This window comes from Oreochromis niloticus, linkage group LG6 (assembly GCF_001858045.2).
Source record: "Oreochromis niloticus isolate F11D_XX linkage group LG6, O_niloticus_UMD_NMBU, whole genome shotgun sequence".
Lineage (NCBI taxonomy): Eukaryota > Metazoa > Chordata > Actinopteri > Cichliformes > Cichlidae > Oreochromis > Oreochromis niloticus.
Genome location: NC_031971.2, coordinates 15,797,349 through 15,809,949, shown reverse-complemented (window position 1 = coordinate 15,809,949; position 12,601 = coordinate 15,797,349). Strand labels below are relative to the sequence as shown.

Genomic DNA, 12,601 nt, shown 5'->3' with positions numbered 1-12,601 from the left:
TAAAAGGCATCTTGTATCTTTTACTGTAATAAATGTAATAAATCATTACTCGGTACAGTTCTTAACTTCTTCTAGATTTGGATGAGTTCAGTTGATGCAAGACCACAAGCATTGTTCAGTCAGGGTCACTGCATTCAAAAGAACGCTGTTATTTCCATCTGCCATTTATAATTGGCCTGTAGTTGTGTATATCTGGAAAGTGGCAGCAAGACCCTTACAGAACAGAAAAGGTATTTAATACTCAGGCATAGTGTGAAAAAAGGTGGGTTGCATAGTGGCTTGCAGTGGCACAGGCTAAAGCAGATTAAATGGTGTGTGTTTAATTATTTCATGTGTGGAAATGAATACTTCAATGAGGATTTAGACCTGATGAATGTGATATCCGCATTTTTCATCACTCCTTAATATTTACTCTTCTGTCTCCAGATCACCTGCCTGCAGGACTTCTTCGGGGATGATGATGTCTTCATAGCGTGCGGACCAGAGAAGTTTCGCTATGCCCAAGACGACTTTGTGCTGGATCACAGTGGTAAGGCTTCCACAGCCTTTACAACCGGTAGGCCTGACTAACACTAACCAAACATATGTCTCTGTGTGTGTCTCTATATTAGCATGGCATTCATAACCCATTATTTGTTCTCCTGCAGCTGCATGAAACACTCCTTCCTTTTGAAAAGTTGACATCAAGATATGCTGTGTGTTTTCCCATGCAATGCCATATCTGATTTATTCTTGATTGGAATTTTGAACATGGAAAACATATCAAATGAGAAAATGTATTATTTTAAGAAACGAATTGTCAAATGTTTTCAGCTGAGGATTGATCTGGACTGCAGGGAGGCTGATTCAGCACCCGGACTCTTCTACTATGAAGCTATGCTGTTGTAATTAAATTAGCATGCGTTTTAGCATTATCTTGCTTAACTATGCAAGGCCATCTGTGAAAAAGACATCACCTGGATGGGAGTGTTTGTTCATCTAAAACCTGTATATGACTTTTAACATGTTCAAGATACTAACTCCATAGGCCAGTAGTCAAGCTTTTGAACTGAGTCCTGATAACAAGCCCGATGATTTCGTTCGCCTTTAATCCAGAGGATGCAACATCCATGTTTTCAAAAAGAATTTCACATTTCAATTCATTGCACTGCTGAAAAGTTTTCCACTTTGTCCAAGTCCATTTTAAATGAGCTTTGGCTGCTCTTTCACTTTTTACTTCTCCAGCATCCAGAGCATTTTTTCATGAAAATGTGAAATTTCTTACTTTAAATATTTGATATGTTTTCTATGTTCTGTTATGAATAAAATATGGGGTTCAGCGATTTACAAATCATCACGTCCTGTTTTTTTTAATTTACATGTTATACAGCATCCCAGCTTTTGTCGAACTGGGTTTGTAGCTATATGATAAATTGAAAATGGTGTTGCATATTTTAAACACAGGTTGCATTCTTGTTTTTTATTTTATTTTATTTTAACTTTTGAATGGTATGTCAAGTCCATCTGTTTGTAAAAATCCCACTTTAATGTTCTGTACTGTATGTGTTGTACATAACTATGCACGTATTGCATACTTCTGTATTTTATTATGCAGAAAGCTTTAGAGGACACTTACAGGATATGACCTGTATAATCAGCTTATGCATTCACTGTCATAGCTGCACAGAACTTCAGCCAAGACTGAACAACCTCATGGGAAGAAGAGGAAGTTTAATTTAGTTGCAGTCCAAAATACTGACATCCTGTTTGATATTTGTGTTGTTTGGTCAGGTTGGCTTAACAACAGGGAGGCATATCCTGACACACTACACGTTAACTGATGGTGGTTTGCCTGTATGCAGTTATAGTTCAGAGCTTTTGTCCCACTTAGACTGCTGTGCTCCACTTGTAAGAATTAGGTCTTTGAAGGTACATAAAAAGCCACACTGCACTCTGCTGAGAGTACAGAAGATAGGTCCAGGACACACCCTATGACTGAGAAGAGGAAAGTGGGTAATCAGATGTAAGCAGGTTAGCTTTTAAGTCATGAAGCACAAATCAGTTTGGAAACTATATTTGTTGGTCCTGGAAAAAGATTTTGTTTAATATTTTATTTCATAGCTAGAACTGCTTTATTCATCCAGGTTCTGTATCTGCTGATATACATTATGGGTCACACAGCACTCTGATGGTTTGAATGTATGTGTTGGACTGCAGTAGAAATAGTGTACAAAATGATTACCTATTACTGCAGTCAGTTATGAAAGGCGTGTGTGTATACATACTGATATGCACAAATCTGTAAACCTGTGCAGTTTTTCATGAACAAACAAGTTCTGTCCTGTTCACAGACTCTTGGTAGTATTCTAGGTGACAAAATCCAAAGCATTAATGTAAGAAGCTGAAAGTCAGTCAAGTCCCACACAGTAAAATTTTTTTTAATTGTAATTGTAGTGCATTTTCTAAAGAAACACATTAGCGATATGAATGCTGTGGTGACTTTAACTGCGTTGTTTTCCCAGAATGCAGAGTGCTAAAGTCGTCATACAGCCGCTCTGCTACTCCAAACCGGACGGCTAAAAGCCCTGGAGTTTCACGGCGCAGCAAGTCCCCCGGTGCAGGTAGGAGGCACGTGTTGCACAATCATTTTAAAAATAATAGTCTATAAAAATGTGTGACGATTCCCACCTCATACGTCTGCATTCCAGGCAAAGTCAGTTCTTGCAAGTTATTACAGCATATAGTATGTATGAAAAAAAACCCGATTTGACTAAAGCCAACATAAGACTGTAAGTGGATTTAAGATTGGCAGGTTGGGTAATGATTATTTAGCAGCTTAAATGTAAACTGTCCATAGTTTGTGAGCAGTTTGTGTGCTGTGTTGAGAGATGTTACATTAAGCTGAATGCTCTGCATTGTATTTTTTTCTGTTATGTAGCAAGGCGACCTGCCCACTTCTCCACCACACAGTCCCCAGTCAAGTCCCCAGGTGAGGCTTAACATGTTGTGCTGTGAAATCTGTTGTGCTCACGTCTATGGTTATAAAATGTTTTTTGTTAGTTTGACATTTTATATAACTTGCAGTGACCTCAAATCTGCTGTCCCAATGTTTTCAGGGGTGATCTTCATATTTGTACAATAATATTTAACTTTTAAACCATTTTGATAACCATTTGGAGCCCTTAAATGATATGTCAAAGAGTAAAACACCTGATGTAGAATCTGCCTGCTGAGTTGAAATTTATTAGAGAAAACTAACCTTGAATCCCCCATAAATGATCCAGGATTATCCTCAGTGACGTCTCATGAACCTGCCACTGTTGCTGCTCAAAACCTCTTCATGTTTTATTACTCTGTTAGCATCAAGATTTCTTTGGTTTGATTTTGAAAAAAAACAAAAAAAACAAACAAATATTAAAAAAACCCTGACTGTAACTAAGGACTAAAGTGTTTTTTTGGTAGGTGAATAAACCCCAAGATCTGCTGTGGTACTGTAGGAAGCATATCAATTACGTAAAAATAAATGGATTAAAAAACAGCAAAATACAACAATCTGCAGATTTTTACTGAGACCTCAGGTAGGTTTGTTTTCTTTGCGGACAAGCTGTGTTCAGCTGACCTGTAGCTCTGGGGTTTCCCGCTCTTTCTGGATTTAATAACTCACTCACCAGCCACATCATTAGTTACACTTTGCTAGTACCCTATTGACTTCAGAGCTGCCTTAATTCTTTGTGGCATAGTTTCAATAAGTTGCTGGAAACATTCCCCAGAGATTTTGCTCCAGATTGACATGATAGCATCACATGGTTGCTACACATTTGTTGGCTGTACCTACATGATGCCAATCTCTCGTTCCACCGCATTCCAAAGATGCTGTATTGAATTGAGACTGTGGAGGCCATGTGACTACAGTGACTTCATTGTCGTGTTCAAGAAAACAGATTGAGATGATTTGAGCGTTGAGACATGGTGCGTTATCCTGCTAGAATCAGTATACTCGAAACAGGAGTACATTGTGGTGATAAAGGGGTGGACATGATCAGCAACAATACTCAGGTATGCTGTGGCATTTAAACAATCCTCAGCTGGTTCTAAGAGACCCAAGGTGTGCCAAGAAAATATCCCCCACACTATTACACACCACCACCAGCGCAATCGGTTTATACAGGTCAGGATCCATCACTGCATCCAAATGTTACAGCGGAAATCAAGATTCATCAGACTAGGCAACGTTTTTCCAACCTTTTATTGTCCAATTTTGGTGAGCCGGAGAGAATTGTAGCCTCACCTTCCTGTTCTTAGCTGTCAGGCGTGGCACCCTGTATAATTCTGAATTACATAATCTGAATAATTACTGATTTAAAGCTTCACCTTTACTCTATTCTTCAAATTGTCTAGTCTTAGCATCACCCCATACTTGACATTCAAATATGTTTTAATTTTACCTGTGAATGATGGTTAATGATAAACTAATCATTAGCATGCTAACCATGGCATATGAATGGGGAGCCAAATCTAATATGACAACACATTTACAACCAAATACAAAGACTGCAATTATGTTGGGAAAAAATCAAACTGAAAATTCAAACTAGGAAGCAAAAACAACATTTTCTAAACATAACAGACTTGACTGTTTTAGCTACTATTAGCTACTTTAGCTTACTAAAACCAAGTCTATGAAATAAAGCAAAGTTTTCTTAACATTCAATCTTCCACTAATTGGTCCTCTAGTGTTAAATGAAAATCAGAGCCAAAAATAAGAACACTGGTTTGTGTTTCTTTCCATTTTTAGCACTGTTAGCTGCTTCCTCTGTAGCTCCTCAGATCTCAGATCAGTTTATTTAAACAAGACACTTTTCCGTACTTTGACCCTCTTTCTCTCCCTTGCTCTTCTGATGCTAATGAGATGCTATGAACTGTACACAACTATCTGTTAGAGAGCCAGCTGCTGCAGAGTGATTTAAAGCCATGAACTGATAACACCGTGTCTGCTCAGAAGGCTAAACATGAGTAGCACATTAGCACAGAAACAGGACCTGTTGGGCATTATTTTGCATCTCTTGACTGCTGGAAATGAACAACTGAAGAATGCATCAGAAAGGCAACAGTTCTCATCTATGATAATTCAATTATAATCTCACTGCATAGCTGCTCACTGTGCATCACATGCCTCTTGATCCATAGCAGATGAGATGTTGAGAAAATAACTTAAACAATGTTGTAATCTACAGGCTAATGTCATGTTGTGTAAACTGCCTTCTTAGGCACTGATTTTGAAGTACCTTTAGGAAGAAACACTTTGAGTTTATAATTAAATTAAAAAGTTAAACTCTGAAATGCGAGTGCAAAGATGCAGCCTGTAGGCAGTGTGAAATGATTTTCCTCAGCTCGGCTGGGTTTATGCAGATGAATGACTGAGAGTTAAAGTTTGACGCATTATGGCTCTGTATTTGTGCCAGCAGCCGATAGAGAGCGAAGCAGAAATAGACTGTTCTTGAGAGAATGAATCACTCAAACAATAGAGGATTTCGTCCCTGCTATGTGCTCTTGTTTTAAAGAGTGATAAGGTTCATGCGAACGTGTGAAATCTAATGATAATTTTCAGGCAAATTTATAAAAATCTGACTTTTATGATCAATCAATACATTTTTTTAATGTATTGTGTCTACATAAACCGAACAGAAATAGAGGCATCAGCCTAGACCGTAATCTGCAATTCTGCAATCATTCAGCCTTGTTACCTGTAGTGAGAGTGCTTTCACTTATTTTTGTTTGATTTGTCCTCATGTAGAGGTTTGAGTGAAAGAATAATGTTATTTTTGTAGGTGCTAAAAGTGTAGAGGAGTCTCAAAATGACCACACACCTCCCCCTCATGGGGAGAATCTGCAACCTGCTAAAAAAGAATTTGCGAATTTGTGAGTGAGTCACAGGGAGGGCCGTTTGATGATTCACTTTACTACAGTGCATAGTATGCTAGTGTTATACAGTTTGCATTGGATAACCACGGGTTATCTTTGAGCACTGGTATCACTGGCAGTTTTAACACATCTCAAAAGTATATATTGCTGCAAACATGTTTATTAAGTCTCTGCCTGACTTATTGATGGATTCTCCTCAAAGCTGTGCATTACTCCTAAACTACAACTACTACGCTCTGAATGATGAACTCATAATCCCACTGACTCTTGCCCTGTTTTTCTTCTCTCTGCACAGTAAATGGTATTTCAACCCACAAGTCCACCAAGTCCTCTACTCCATCCCCTACCAGCCCTCGAACCACCCCCAGTTTTAAGGTAAGACTGTGTATCCAATGCATTTTATACAGTAAAAAGACACCCACAGCTTGCTGCTGCACCGGAACCCACCAAATCTCAGCGATTCTCTTTATACAGTGTACTGTATATATATGCATGGGCTCACACTGACAGTCAGTCGAGACACACACAATACTGCAAAAGAATTTCCTTAACACTGACAGACTTTGTTAAAGTTTAGTTTATAATGCTGCAGAATTTCAGGGCTCGTGTCACATTTGTGTTGACACCGACTCCTTCACTTTGTCTTATTTGGGACCAAACAAGCGCCTTTAGTAAAACTGTGTAGATAAGATACAGATAAGCACAAAAACTGCTTTAAAGGTAAAGAAATATTTACATCCAGTATATAATTTTATATATTTTTACAGCACTAACTCAAAAAGTTGGTGTTGCCTTGCAAAATGTAAATAATGCTAAAACACAAACCTCATAAACCCGTATTATCATTATAATAATAAAAAATGAGATCACTTTAAATCTTAAAAAAAAGTTGGGATAAGCCGTCTTCTTCTAACAGCAGCTGTAAACATCTGGGATCTGAGGAGACCAGCTGCTGGACTTTTAGGAGAGGAACGTTTACTTACAGGATTGTAGCTGCTTGACAGTCCCGGTTGTCTTTGTTTTATTTTTTTCATTTCATGATGCACTAATTTTGAATTCATGAAAGGTCTGGACTGCACAGGCCAGTTCAAACCTGGGCTCTTCTATTATGAAGCCATCTTGTTGAAATAGATGACATTTTCTTGCTGAAATTTTTAAGCCCTTCCCTGAAAAAGACATTGGATGGAAACATAACAACTTAACAAGCTGTTAATTCCATAGGCACTAAAGCAACAAATGAAGACTTTTGAATTGAGCACTGATAAAAAACTGTTTGGCCCCTGTCCTCTTTAGTCCAGAGGACAAAGTGTTCATGTTTTCCAAAATGAACTTCAGATTTAGATTCACCTGACCCCAGAACAGTTTTCCAGGTGGCCCCAGTCCATTTTAAATCAACTTTAGCCCAGAGAAGACAGCAGTGTTTCTGAATCATATTCAAATATGGTGTCTCCTTTGCATGATAGAGCTTTAACTTGTGTTTGTGGATGGCACTTTGAACAGTTTCTCAGATGCTTTTTTCATTACCAGTCATGTGACTTACAGTACCTGTACCAGTTAACCTAATTAGTTACAAAATGTTGCTTCCAGCCTTTTGTCACCTCTGATCAAACTTTACATTTAAGCTGCAACATCAGACATGTTGATGCCATCAAATTCAAAATGAGTCACGATTTTTCATGAAATAGCAAAAAGTCTTCGTTTTTTTGCTTTCTTCGTTATATTGAGAATACGATATCAGTTTATGGGATTTTAAAATCATTGCATTCTGCTTTTATTTAAATTTTACCTAAAAATGTTTTAAATCTCTATATTCCAGCTGCATTTGCTAACATATAGCCTTCTTTCCTGCATTTTTCTGGCTCACTGGTACCCGTTAACCAGTGGATTAGCTTGAAAACACTGATTTCAGTGTAGCTCTGTCTCCTCTGAGATTTTAAATCCAAATTAGTGCTGCTAGTGGTGTTATTGCAAAGATAGGGATAAGGCAAGGATGCACAACCTACATACCCTGAAATAGAATAAATCAGCGTCAAATGAATTTATCAAGCCACTGACTGTCAGTCATGTTGTATGACTCGCAGGCTAAGTCGTAGCTCCCTGATGTGTTTTCACTAGATTTTAAGATAATAATCTGCTTTATTGATGGATTCTCCTGTAAGCTCTGTGTTAGTCCCAGACTGTCATTTCATAATGATCCAGCCAGCTGGCTAACCTCCTCCACCTTTGCGCAGTTCCTCTGTGAGCCCAGAGTTATCCATCCACATTAGTTTGGCACCACTAAGACAGTCAGATAAAGTCATTTATCAAAGTAAAAAGCTTTTTTATGTATCTACCTATAAAAGGGACCTTGAAGCTGTCCCACCTTCAACTTTGCTTCAGAGGGCTACCTAAAAATAGATCCTCACTGTAAGGTAATGCACATTATGGCTCAGTGCGGTTTGTAAGCACTGCTGTGCATGATGGGGAGTGAACTTTTTCTGATCTTTAGTGCTGGTGGCATGCGTTCATTGCTGACATTTCAGAAATGTAGACATAAGCTGCTGAAATGACACTCTTAACAAATGAATGATTCATTTAAGTGGTCAAACTCAGACATCTGAAATCGTCTACATCTGAAAGAATATGAAAATGAATGTGTCTCCTTCTATTGTAATCAAAGTCACTAACAAGCCAGTAATAGATCAGCAGCGTTTTAATGGCGATCATTGTGTTTTGTCGACACTGTTAGTTATTTTGCTGCCAGTTTGAGTATTGATGAGGCCGAGCTCTTATCTCTGTTGTTGTTTGTTGTTGCACAGATCCCTCCGTCACATCACCACTCTTCCCCAAATATAAATGGCTCGTTGAACAATCATCAGGAGCAAACCAATCAGCTGAGTCCAGAAGGTATGATCAGAGTAATTTTACACAGAGGGTTCAGAGTTTTTGTGAGTACACAAAGCCTGAAACAGAAAGTCTGGGCTTAATAAAGAAAACTGATAACCACCAGCATGATATCTGTTACCTTTGACTTGGATTTTACTTTTTTTTCAAGCCAGCTAAGGCAAAGACAGCCTGGCTATGCTGCTAGATTTCAGCTTAGTGTTGTGTAACTTTAAGACTTGCTTGTTTATAACCTTTGTCTCTCCTCGGCAGTTAATGGGAACCAGCACTCGCATGCCTCAAGCATCTGTGAAAAATACAGGATTGGCAAAGTCATCGGAGATGGCAACTTTGCTGTGGTCAAAGATTGTGTGGAGAGGTAAGTGAAAGCCGTTCGATCAGACTGGAAATGTTGGCAGTAATCTGCAGTGAACGCACAGCAGTGTCCCTCCTCCCCGTGTGCAGCTTATTGAAGTATGTGTCGCATTGTGGTCGCTGCCCAGTCAGGCCGTTTGAGTCCTGATGACAGGCGTTGTGCAGACAGAAATATCTCATGGATTAAACCCAGGAGTGATTTCACTTCATTAGCCTTTTTAATCTCAGTCAACACACAGACAGGGAGGTGGAGGTGACAAAGAGAGGCCTGTTGAGTGTGTGTGTGTGTGTGGAAGATGATGTCTTGCACCTTCCTAGAAAGGACTTATGGGAACACACTGTAAACAAACAGTTTAGATTCTCAATTTCTTACCAAAATGCAGTGTATATGTCATTGAATAAACATTTGCACAGCTACTTTTTTGGAATCGCACACACACAAAAAAGACTTATTTGCAAACTGAGACAATAGATCTACCAAATGACCCCAAAGACATTCACTGTTGGCTCTGGCTACACTCATGTTGGGTGTGATCTCATTAGCAAAAGCCAGGGAAGCACAATTATTTGGCCGATGTCGTTAAGCCGGGCTGTGCCTGCACGGTTTCACAGCTCACACTCTGCATAACAAAGTTTATTTGCTACAGCTAGAATTCCTCCCCTGTAACGATGTGACGCAGCGCTCCTGCAAAACCATAACCGAGCGTCTCCGGCGAGCACTCCATTTAAATTACAGACACTGCTGTAGCTTCACTGCTGTGTTCAGTGTTATCCCCTAATTGCACTGTTTCTGTTCAGGTCCACGGGGAAAGAGTTTGCCCTGAAGATTATCGACAAGACAAAGTGCAGCGGAAAGGTTCCACTTCTGTTCCTCTCTGCCTCCTCCCTTTATTCCTCCCTTTGCATGTGTCACTTTCAGTCAGACGTAAGCAGGGATCATATGTTGGTGCACAGCATGGTCACACCTGTGTGCCTCTGATGCTCAAAGCTCGATTAAGTGATATTGTTTATTCACACCCTTCTTCGCATTTCCCTCATACTTTCACGCACTTACACAATGACACACCAGGATTCGCTCACGTTTGACACACAACTCAGAATTTTTATTATTAGCACAACAACTGAGCGTAGACACTGGAGCGATTGCCAGCTCTGAGTGTGTGTGTGTGTGTGTGTGTGTGTGTGTGTGTGTGTGTGTGTGTGTGTGTGTGTGTGTGTGTGTGTGTGTGTGTGTGTGTTTCCTAGGAGCACCTCATAGAGAATGAAGTCGCTGTGCTCCGGAAGGTGAAACATCCCAACATCATCATGTTGATCGAGGAGGTGGACACTCCCTCTGAACTATACCTGGTTATGGAGCTGGTGAAGGTGCAGTAGAGGCTGAGGGAGGAGCGGGTGGCTGAGGGGGGAGGGGTCGTTTCTGGTTTTGCTGTGTAAAACACGGTTTTCATATTTTCGCAGGGAGGCGATTTATTTGACGCCATCACCTCCTCGGCCAAATACACAGAGAGAGACGCCAGTATCATGGTGTACAACCTCGCCGGAGCGCTGAAGTACCTACACAGCTTGAACATCGTCCACAGAGACATTAAACCAGAGAATCTACTGGTATGCATTTACAAACATGCTGTATTTTGGGGTGGGTCTTACAACAAATCCAGATCCTCTGTGGGCTTTAAATGAGTATTTCATTCTAGGTTTTCGAGTACCCAGATGGCACCAAATCACTGAAACTTGGAGACTTCGGCCTAGCTACAGTAGTCGAGGGCCCCTTGTATACTGTATGTGGCACTCCTACATATGTGGCTCCAGAAATCATCGCTGAGTCAGGGTAAGCTGGACGCTTTGACGTAATATGCTTTAGTATTGTGCTGTTGTAATCAGCTGACTGGAGATTAAAAAGAAAACAGTATTTTATAGCAGTGTACAATACAGCAAGACAAGCTACGCATACAGTACGTGGCAGCAGGCCCGTTTATGTGGTAATATGTACTGTTGTATCGTTACAGCAGATTAGAAACTTTCATTTGTCAAATGTCAAAATGTTTTTTCTGTATTTTTATGTCCAGAAAAATTTGCTTTAAATGATTTAGTCTTTTTCTGGCTCTGTTCTTACCCTCATTTCACAGTTACGGCCTGAAGGTGGATATCTGGGCTGCAGGTGTCATCACCTACATCCTCCTGTGTGGATTCCCTCCTTTTAGAAGGTACACAGTTCACATAGTTCAGTAAACAAACATGCAGAGGGACGTGGTTTTCAGTTTTAAACGTAGATATTATATAACAGGTGGATAACAGGTGATGCCATATTGCTACCATACTTTTTTGCCTAGATTTAATGAGCGAGGATGCTGTTCAAGTTCATTTGGTGTCAATATATCAATGACAAGCTAGCCGTGCCCTAAAACATGCTTTACTTTGTATTTACTTTTTATACTTTTCATAATCAGGGCAGACGTCAGATTTTTCTATCTCCTTGTTTTTCCACCCACAGGAGTCACCCCCTGCTGGCCATTAAAAAGAGTGCAGCTTAACTTTGCAGTCCTGAAGGCTATGCCGATCATTAATATACAGTCTATGACTTTGAGCAAAAAATTCAATCTTTTCTAAATTCTCAGCAGAAATTCAGCCACGTTGTCAGTTTGACTTTCATCACTGTCAGTTTGCTACATCTGTGCGCTGTCGCTGATATTAGTCACTGTGTTAAGGATTGTGTAATTTGATTTACGTTAATGTGACCCGTATGTCATGTCTAGCACTTAATGTTTATGGCCGTAGCCACAAATTGAAACTCAAACTGAAAGGATTTTATTATGCAAAGTACAATACAGATGGTTTTTTTCACAGTTTAGATGTATGTCGCGTTTGCTGAGTAATCCATTATAAATTCAGAGTTGTGTTTCTGAGTGTGTGTTTCTCCTTGAATATAGTGAGAATAACCAGCAAGAGGACCTGTTTGACCAAATCCTTCGAGGGCGACTGGACTTTCCCAGTCCTTACTGGGACAACATCACTGACTCGGCTAAGGTCAGGACCACTGATTTACACAATCCATATTTATTCATTAGATGACATTACTCTGGAGGGTTACGCTACCCAGTCTGTTGTTTAATCCTTACCCTTCTCTCTGCATTGGCTGCAAGAAGTCTGAAACAAGCCTCCAGCTATTTTAGTTCAAGTATACAAGAGTAGAGACTCCTATAATAGCTGCTTTCTGCTGAAGGACGCAGAAACCCCCTCAATTCTCTAAGTTAATGTCAAGTATTAAGGTGGCAGCCGGCACTCAGCGTGCAAGACCTAACTGCTAATTAAACACGCTTGTGTTACAGTGGCCTTGTCGCTGTAGACATGAGCACAGTTATTGATGCCACACCATGAGGCAGCGTGGCGTAATGGAGCTGTAGATCTAAGAGAGCACAATTAATTTTTCTGGGAGCAATATATGCATACGCGGCTTCGTGAGTGC

General features: G+C 39.9%; 1 protein-coding gene across 6 annotated transcripts in view; it reads left to right on the top strand.

Annotated features, from left to right (window-relative positions):
* dclk2a (doublecortin-like kinase 2a) overlaps window positions 1-12,601 on the top strand; it is a 43,981-nt gene that overhangs the window by 22,562 nt on the left and 8,818 nt on the right. For 5 of the 6 annotated variants that reach the window (XR_003220306.1, XR_002062438.2, XR_002062439.2 and 2 more), the window contains exons 3-14: window positions 427-556; window positions 2,502-2,600; window positions 2,918-2,968; window positions 6,197-6,276; window positions 8,700-8,787; window positions 9,037-9,142; window positions 9,937-9,994; window positions 10,384-10,503; window positions 10,597-10,743; window positions 10,833-10,966; window positions 11,265-11,342; window positions 12,066-12,162. Coding sequence is in view for 3 of the 6 variants with exons in the window: in XM_005469846.4 (XP_005469903.1) it covers window positions 427-556; window positions 2,502-2,600; window positions 2,918-2,968; window positions 6,197-6,276; window positions 8,700-8,787; window positions 9,037-9,142; window positions 9,937-9,994; window positions 10,384-10,503; window positions 10,597-10,743; window positions 10,833-10,966; window positions 11,265-11,342; window positions 12,066-12,162 (1,188 nt within the window). In the remaining 3 variants the exon portion in view is untranslated. The remainder of the gene's footprint in view (window positions 1-426; window positions 557-2,501; window positions 2,601-2,917; window positions 2,969-6,196; window positions 6,277-8,699; window positions 8,788-9,036; window positions 9,143-9,936; window positions 9,995-10,383; window positions 10,504-10,596; window positions 10,744-10,832; window positions 10,967-11,264; window positions 11,343-12,065; window positions 12,163-12,601) is intronic. The other variant, XM_005469847.4, reaches the window with a different exon arrangement.